This window comes from Nicotiana tomentosiformis, chromosome 3 (genome assembly GCF_000390325.3).
Source record: "Nicotiana tomentosiformis chromosome 3, ASM39032v3, whole genome shotgun sequence".
NCBI lineage: Eukaryota > Viridiplantae > Streptophyta > Magnoliopsida > Solanales > Solanaceae > Nicotiana > Nicotiana tomentosiformis.
Genome location: NC_090814.1, coordinates 118733755 through 118742573, shown reverse-complemented (window position 1 = coordinate 118742573; position 8819 = coordinate 118733755). Strand labels below are relative to the sequence as shown.

The 8819-nt window shown below is 34.2% G+C and overlaps 1 protein-coding gene across 3 annotated transcripts; it reads right to left on the bottom strand.

Moving 5' to 3' along the window:
* Positions 1 to 753: 753 nt before the first annotated feature.
* Positions 754 to 8109, bottom strand: LOC104101730 (pyridoxine/pyridoxamine 5'-phosphate oxidase 1, chloroplastic). Of its 3 annotated transcripts, none has more exons than XM_033657519.2 (14): positions 7905 to 8106; positions 7591 to 7827; positions 7440 to 7478; positions 6886 to 7053; positions 6679 to 6784; positions 5323 to 5489; positions 4977 to 5219; positions 4695 to 4783; positions 4103 to 4153; positions 3916 to 4006; positions 3346 to 3450; positions 3177 to 3247; positions 1734 to 1829; positions 754 to 1120 (listed from the first exon to the last, which is right to left on the bottom strand). In XM_033657519.2, the coding sequence occupies exons 2-14, from the start codon at positions 7714 to 7716 to the stop codon at positions 1054 to 1056; spliced, it is 1419 nt and encodes a 472-aa protein (XP_033513410.1). In that variant the 5' UTR covers positions 7717 to 7827; positions 7905 to 8106; the 3' UTR covers positions 754 to 1053. The 3 variants fall into 3 exon arrangements, 2 of the variants coding, with proteins under 2 accessions (XP_033513410.1, XP_009607523.1); XM_009609228.4 differs by having other exon boundaries at positions 7591 to 7779; positions 7905 to 8102; XR_011414943.1 differs by lacking the exons at positions 754 to 1120; positions 1734 to 1829 and having other exon boundaries at positions 3188 to 3247; positions 3346 to 3462; positions 7591 to 7779; positions 7905 to 8109.
* Positions 8110 to 8819: the final 710 nt, after the last annotated feature.

Here is an 8819-nt window from a genome sequence, read left to right as displayed (position 1 = left end):
AAATAACTAATTTTTTTTTACTAAAAACTGAAAAAAACGAATTTTTTTTCCAGTTTTCACAAAAAAACTGCTTTAAAAAAAGCTGAAAAATATTTTCTAAAACAATATTTTTGTAAAAACTGAAAAAAAAAACTAAAAAGTAATTTTCTAAAGCAATATTTTTGTAAAAACTGAAAAAACAAAATTTTTTTTCCAGTTTTTAGTTTAAAATATATTAGTTTTTTCCAGTTTTTAATTGCTTTATAAAATTATTTTTTAATTTTTACAAAAATATTATTTTAGAAAATATTTTTTAGTTTTTCTAAAGCAGTTTTTTGTAAAAACTGGAAAAAAAAATATTTTCGTTTTTTTCAGTTTTTAGTAAATAATTTTTTTAGTTTTTTTAAGTTTTTACAAAAAAAATAAAATAAAATTCGAGTATGGGTAATGCGTCTTTTTAATTAATTAGAAGATATTTAGAATTGACCAACAGGACGATAACATGTGTCCCTCCGTTTAAATGAGGGGTATATTTGAACCCAAAGTATGACTGCAGGAGTATATATAACCCAATAGTATAACGAGGGGTATTCTTAGACCATTTTCGAAAGTAGAAGGGTATATTTGGCCCTTTGCCGTTACATATAACACGGAATATAATGTTGTGAAATCAACAGCATTGGCCAGATTTGTGACTGCACTACTTTTGTCTTCCAAAAAATCCAATTTAAAACGCAACTACAAAACAGATAAGAGGAAATCATATTTGTGTAGTTTCCAGAAATACATGAATGAATTTATAATATGATAAAAATGGTAAATAGCATATTTTAATGGGTTACACTACACTGGCCATATAAAAAATCTTTACAATATCAATGTATATAACTTAAATCTCATCTTTAAGTTCTGCCATGCGGAGAAATTCAACAACTTTATTTGGACCCTAGAAAGTTGTCTCGACTCTTGTGCAATACACAGAAACATGATCAGATATTCGCCGAGAAGAGAAAGAAAAACCTAAAGAGAGTACAACAATTGGCATCCTCATAATGAGGATGCCCTGAACATAAGTCATGGAGCCAATCGCTCAATTCTCCAAACTCTCCTTCCATCAACTGTTTCCGGGACATAACACAACCTGCAATTGTGAAACCGATCGAGTTTAGCCATAAACTATATGGGAAAGAAGAGCAACCTAACTTTCTAAAGAGGCAGACATGCTGAAGTTAATGTGGTGGTCTCAGCAAAAATTGCAGTTCAAATATGTAAACAACACAGTCTTGGATACTTGTAGTTTTAAAACTTTGACAGCATTCACATATCTGAGAATTTGAGAAACCATTTGCCTATATCAGGTGATTCGTGGAAATCTGTTCACCACAGAGCATTCAGTATCCGAACTGCTGATGTTCCCAAAAAGGTCCCTGGATATTTCAATTCTCACAAATATATTCTATATCATTCACTCTTTTTTAGTTAAACTCTTTTCTAAATTGTTTGTTGTATTGTTAAACGTTCCATATCTCTTTTTTAGATTGTTAAAGGCATAAAAGACATTCCATCTCTGTTTCCACTCCGTTGTTATGTTTTTTATATCACATTCCTTTTCCATATGACGAGCTACCTAGAAAATTGCATCTGTAAAGTTTCTCTTGCACTTTAAAAGGAAATCTGCTAAAACTTGATTTCTACTTGGATATATTCCTAGCATAAAATGTAAGTCTTCAGAAGAGACATCCTGGAGTAAATACCTGTCATGCAAGCGAGATTGCTGTCCTTGCCAAAATTCAAACATCTCAGGTTTAAGCCTGTAGCCTCCCCAGTGCTTTGGTTTCGGAATCAGACTTCTGCAGATAAGTCAACATAGGTTCTCAAGTCTATACAGGATATGGGAGTGCAATTTACATAGCATGAGGTAGGAAACGATAAATGCTCAAGTACTGAAATGGTTGCATTACAAGAGACAAAATTCTTTGGTTTTAAGTTGGATAAAACCATAAAATACGGAAATGCACAATAGCACATATGCAAAATAGGAACTGAACAATTGAATAGAGGTCATTTAGCACTATTTTTGAAGCAGAGACTAAATTGAACTTGAGAAGGCTATGTCAAGTACTGAAATGGTTACATTACCAGAGACAAAATTCTTTGGTTTTAAGTTAGATGAAAACATGAAATACTGAAATGCATAATAGCACATATGCAAAATAGGAACTGAACAATTGAATAGGGGTCATTTAGCACTATATCTGAAGCAGAGTCTAAATTGAACTTGAGAAGGTTATGTCACAAGTCAGCATAAGGCAAGTTTGAGCTTTATCAGTCTGGTGTCAAGTTGTTTGTATAGCTAAATACCAAAATGGAAAAAACGTATTTGGTATTGCTCTCTTAGTTCTTTTTTCCTCCCTTCACGATCGATTTGTTGTTCTACAATTTTCGGATCAAATGTCATTACACTTCACTTAACATATTGATTTATTGATCTACAATTTTAGATTAAATGTCCTTAATCTTTAACAGTCTAATGATATTAAATTAGCATTCTCATGCAGGCTGAACTTTGATTGGACCTACAGATGAAGTCTAATTCGAGCTGCGTCTAAGCTAAGGCAGGCATCAATTGACTACCCAGTAGACACATGCATTTCTACCTACCACTGCAAACAAAAAGATTTAACTGCAGTTGAGATGAAATTGCAAGGGAAAACCCTTAAATAGCAACTGGGAAGTTCAGAGCGGAACATTTGGGATTCAACTTTTCAACAATTTCCTATTGCAGAATAAGGAAACTTCTAAATCTATAAAAGGGTACGAGAACTCAACTTATTCTCTCCCCAATGGGTTTTAGTTTTTCTTAGTTTTTAGCACCACTTCTGAATTTTCATCCCCTCTTCATGAATCTTTTTTGATGGAGTTCCCTCATTATGAATATTTCCTAGCTAGGCACTTCCAAAAAACTTATTCCTCAAGTTTTTTTTTTCAAAGGGACTGTGAATTGGGGGAGGAAATTTACTGTGCATTACATATTTCCTAAAGAATGGTAATGAATTACATGAGACAAATTTGAGCAGAAATATGAGAACATGAAGCGAAACCATGTTTTGAATGATGCAGATATAGAAACATCATAGCATTTGGCTTCTTAACAGTTTGCACTCCACGGCAGTTGATTAGTTAGGCTAGACACTAACCCATCAGAGTATTTTGCCTCCAACTGTTTGTATTCGTCAATGAGGAATTGCCTCCCAGGAATAACTGTGCTCTAAGGAAAAGCAAGAGACAAATGTTTGCAAATTATATGGGCAAATAAAAGAAAGTTAGTTAAAGAAACAATTTCAAGAATTAGATTAACTGGCGGACCTGCTTGCTAACTATGGCACCAAGCTGACTTCCTCGAGGACGACTGTGAAAATATTGCTCAGATTCCTCATCAGAAACTTTTTGCACAGGCCCTTCAATTCTTACCTAGAGACCACACTGTTGTTTTAAGATCCGTCCAGAAAAAAAAACCTTTTTATGATCAATAACAGTATTTCATCAGCGGCAGGAGAAGCAACCATGGCATATAATTCAACACCCAATGTAGCTTGCACATGGATTGAGTTATTTTTTAATAGGCAACTTTTACTCATAAAACATGCCAAATGTTAAGATAAACACTAGAAAATACAAAAGCAGTTTCCTTTTAGTCCGGCAGGCAACTAAGAAGGTCTAGTAAAGTATGAATATCATATAGTAGATTTTCCATCTTCCCACAAAATGCTAAGAGATATAAGCACTTGTATTGTTAGTCTATGCTAACAATAGTAAATAGGGTATTGATAGCTTCCTAATTTCCTAATTAGACTGCTTAAATCTTTCTTCATGAAGATAAGGACAAGAACAACAGATCCTCTATCATAGATAGCTTAACTCAGGATATCGATATACCTGGCGATTCAAATCATCCCAGTAAAAGAGGAGTGCAGCACGAGGATTTTCAGCTATTTGTTGGCCCTTGCTACCTTCATAATTGGTGTACCTACACAGAGAAGATTCAACGTAAGAATTAAAAAACAAAGTAGTATCTTCTGAATGACATTTAGTATGTACTAACATAAAAGAGAGCAGAACTAACCAGACAAAACCATCCTTGTCAAATCCTTTCAGCAATACGATCCGTGATGAGCTTCAGTTGAAACAAAAGTCATAATATGCCATAAGTTTATGGTCCAAGTAAGAGATCAAACAACTTTTCGAAGAATTTAAAACCAGAACCAACATGCATATAAACAATTTGAAACGCTAATCAAAGATTCAGAATATAAGCTATCTGTAGACATGTCTAATTCAAATGAAATAACCAATGGGAAAATTAGATTCACTTGCCATTCAATGCAAATGGACAGCATTTTTTTTGCTTAGCAAGCAAAGGGCATTGGAAGGAATAGCAGAAAATTGTACAAAGAGACATCATTTTCCAATCTTCTCAAAATTGTACAAAGAGACAACAATTTTCCTTAAATATCCTGCTAATTCTCATATCAAAACTGTTGCTAGTTTCACAGTTGAGTGTGAACCAAACTGTCTTATGAAAGTTCTCTTAAAATAGCTCTCATCACAATTTCTTGGTCATTCAGTAATGCAAGAGAGTCACATATTATTCCAGCAGATAGGTTAAAATATAAAATAAAATGATTAAGTTTTTGGAAAAGCCATGTGAGACTCACGGCTTGCCATCTTTGCCAGTAGTTGACAAGGCCATGGCATTCGGTTCCTTCAAGCCTGCAGCCATTGCATCATCAAACCACTTTTGGAACTGCATAAAGACAAGGCTGATCTAGTTACAAAAGCAACAAGGGAATTTAGAAGTTAAACATAAAATCACAGACAATATTCTAGAAACATGGCTTAGAATTAGTGACACCTGAAATATGGTCAACTATCTATCAAGATTACAAGAAAAAAAAAAGTTCTCGGTCATCATCCACTCTGCTTTAATCAACTTATACCTGATCAAAGGGGTCAGCGGCGACCTCCTCCTCAAGCAGCGCAGGAGAAATATAGTTCTCTCTCATAGATGATATGTCAATTTTTGGAGGCTTTCCAATTCGGACGCACATGGAAGTGCCAGGATATGCTGGTAGTTGGAGATGGAATTTGTTTTTAATGGATGGTGGAACAAATCTGCCACCTAAAATGTGGTGCGGGCCAGAAAACCTTTTGGCACACAACTTAGGGGCAGTTAGAGAAACCTACATTCAAGAAATTTTACTTGTTAGGTGACTCGAAATTAAAGGAAAGTCAAAACAGTAAGGCGATCCAAATATTAAATACAAGCAAAAAAACGATACATACCAGCATGTCAGGTTTAATACCTTCACCACTTAGATCTCCTTCTTCCACGTGCCATCCAGATGGAATATCTATAGAGACGATGGCAGGTGATTTCTGATGCTTATCGTCACTAATCTTTAGTCCCACGAGTCTCTGAATTAAGTCGTCAAAAGGTGGCCTTGGGCTACCTGGACAAGTTTTAAGAGATTACCAGACATCTTATAAAAACTAAAGAAAGATAGCGGTGCACACACTTTACTACAAAAACTTCTTTTGTTTTATCTTTTAAAAAGACAAAAATTCCTTTTCTTAATCTAGGAAGTTTAAGATTGTTTCCATAAATTTTTTGGAAGCAACCTTTGCAAAGGTACTTGGTTGTTACCTCATTCAATTTTTCTGTTCCTTCATTCTATCCTACAACTTCTCTTCTCTTCTCTACGGTTCTATCCTAAAATCCAATTATAATTAGACCTAAAGAAGAATATCAGTTTCTCTTCATTTTTATATATTATTGATTTCAAGCCATCCACCTGAGGGATGTAGAAGAATATTTTACAATTATTTCTTTCCTGTTAGTCATCGACGGAAAAACCCTCCTTTCTGAGCTATATCAGGTATCAAACAATTCTATACACTTCCAGACCTTAATACAAACAAAATTATTTGTAGATTTTCTTCCTAGGAAAACACGACAAATTTGACCCAAAATCCATCCTTATCCTGCCTTAACACTCTGCCCCCTTCATTTTTTAAAAATCTATTTTTGGTTTCAAGCCTTGCAACTAAGGAATGTAGAAGGATTACTTTTGTAATTTTTTCCCTTTCCTGTTAATCATGGACAAAAAACCCTCCTTTCTGATCTATTTCGGGTATCAAACCATTCTATACATTTCCACCAGACCTTAAAACAAATGACAATACTTGTAAATCTTTCCACCAGGAAACCACAATGAAATTTGACCAAAAGACCATCATTATCCTGCCTCAACAAAAGAAACTGCCCTATATGTTTAACAGTGTACATTTTCTATTTCTCTGTTTTCTCTGATACCAGCTGCATTGTCATCTCATCTGGAAAGGAAGAAGATTCTAGTTTTTTATGGATCAAAAAGAAAGGATTATTATATGGCTAAAGATATAAGCAGTTACACCAGAATTCTTTCTCCAATAACCCCACCGCTCCCATTCTTTTCCATGATAGAAGGAATCATTATACAAAGGTAAAGCAAAAGTAACTTATCCACAAAACAATGTAAATGACATGAACAAAAGAAAGAGAAAGAAATATAAATGAAAGGCTTCCAACCAAAAGATTCTTAAAGTTGAGTAATTAATTGTTGAAGCTCAATGACAAAAAGAACTCAAGAAAAACTGTACCGTGGAACGAGAATCCAAACATTGCATCTACTAGAATGTCAAAGCTGTTAGACAAGTCCTTTGGCAGATCTTCCAATGACAAGAAAGGAACTGACAGCAACTCGAGCTAGAAAAAGGTTGATGCATAAAAAAGCTGAATAAATGAAACTTCTAATTGAAATATGGATGATAAATTGTTCATTCATAAAGCTGAATATAAATTGATACCTGAGTTACCAAACCATTATAAAGAGGCTTAGCAGTACGCTTAGGGTAACATATGAATGGCTTATAGCCAAAGTGATATAGATGACGAGCAGCTACAAGACCATCACCACCATTATTGCCGGGACCACAAATAGTAAGAACACGACTGAACTCACTTGGTCTGTAGACCTGTCAGAAGAATTAAATCACAGCCTTAAAGCCTCAACGATTCAAAAGCCTGATGGTATTTGTCTATCAACCTATACTCCACTCAAAAATTGCTAAGATGGGAGAAAAATGAGGACAAAAGTTTTAATGTCCAAATATGCAGGGGAAAAACAAATTACTAAAACTTCAAAAATTCGACAGGCCAAGAATGCAGATGCTATACATTTACATTGTTACTTTTGCGTCAAGATCTAACATAACGAAAATACTCAAACCCATACAACTGAAACAAACTGGAAGTCTCATCAAAATGCATCTTCAACCTTGTCAATTTGTCATTAATTGAAATAAAGAAGTTGATAAATAAAATATGTAGAAAAATTGCAAAGCGAATTCGAACTACTCACCTCTGCAATTGCAGTGGCAACACTCAAGCCAGCCAGTTCCTACAATCAAAACCACAAAGTCACCTAGCATACTAAAAACAATTCCCTAACAAAAGTTAAAAAGATATTACAATTATCGAAAAAAGAAAAGAGGGAAAATTAAGAGGCTAACCATAAGTTGATCAACGCTGAAACCAAGATGACCCATAAGTATCTCATCTATTTCGGCAGCTTCTTGCTGATTTAAGTAAGATATGGACTCTGGGTTTTGCTGTACGCTATCCATTTTTGTTGCCATTCCTCTCAATGAACCCCGAGATTTCCCACTAAATCCAATCTTGGGTCTTAAACCCAAAAACCTCTTTCATTCACAACATTTAGCAAGTACATAATTCATAAGCTGACAATTCTACATGTAGCGAAATAAATAGCATAAACTCACACGCGCATAAATAAATAAATAATTAAAAAAGAAAGAGAATTTACCGAAAGAAGAAGATGATGTGAAGTGGTGAGAGAGCGAGTGGCGTTGAAATTATGGACAGAAATAGGAGCTGAAGAAGGAAGTAATATTGGGGTGAGAAGACATGACATTCTTTTGGCTTTGCGCAACAAGGGAAGCATTTTATAAAGCTCCGAATTATTATGATAATTAACAACGGAGTTTTGTGGCATTGTTTGTGGCCTCTCGCCGTGGCCATTTTTTCTTGATTTATTAGTAGTAGGAGTATTTATTGTGCCCACCCTATTTCTTTCTTTTACACGTGAAACCTCTAGATAAATTGTAGCAGCTACGTTTTATTTATTTATTAATTTATTATTTTCTATTTTCTTCCTTCCATGGGGCCATGAAAGTGGCTTTTGTTAAAAAATAAAGACAGTAAAGTAAAGACAAGTTTATAGAAAAATTCATATATTATTCAAATTTCAAACTTATGTACATAATAAACTGAAATCTTCTCTATTTATAGAAGAAAAGAAGTTGTTGTAAGTTGCTTCTGCAAGCTGCTATTGCACCAGATATATATAATCTTCTATCGTGGGTGATGTTTATCTATAACGCAGTACCGAAAGGATAAGCCCATTGTATCATATATAGATAATCTTCTACCGGAGGTGATGTTTATCCATAACGGAGTACCGAAAGGATAAACTTTTTCGGGAGGCTTATTTCTAATAGAGTACTAAATAGATAAACATATTTACGGCGGGGTCTCATATAGATAAACCTCTTCAGGAAGCTTATTTACAACAGAGTACTAAATGAACATCCATAATATAATATATTTATAACACCCCCCCTTGGATGTTCATTAAAAGATAATCTGCCTCATTAAAATCTTACTAGGTGTGATGACCCAAAATGTCATCTTTAATTTAAACATTCATTACTATGTTCTA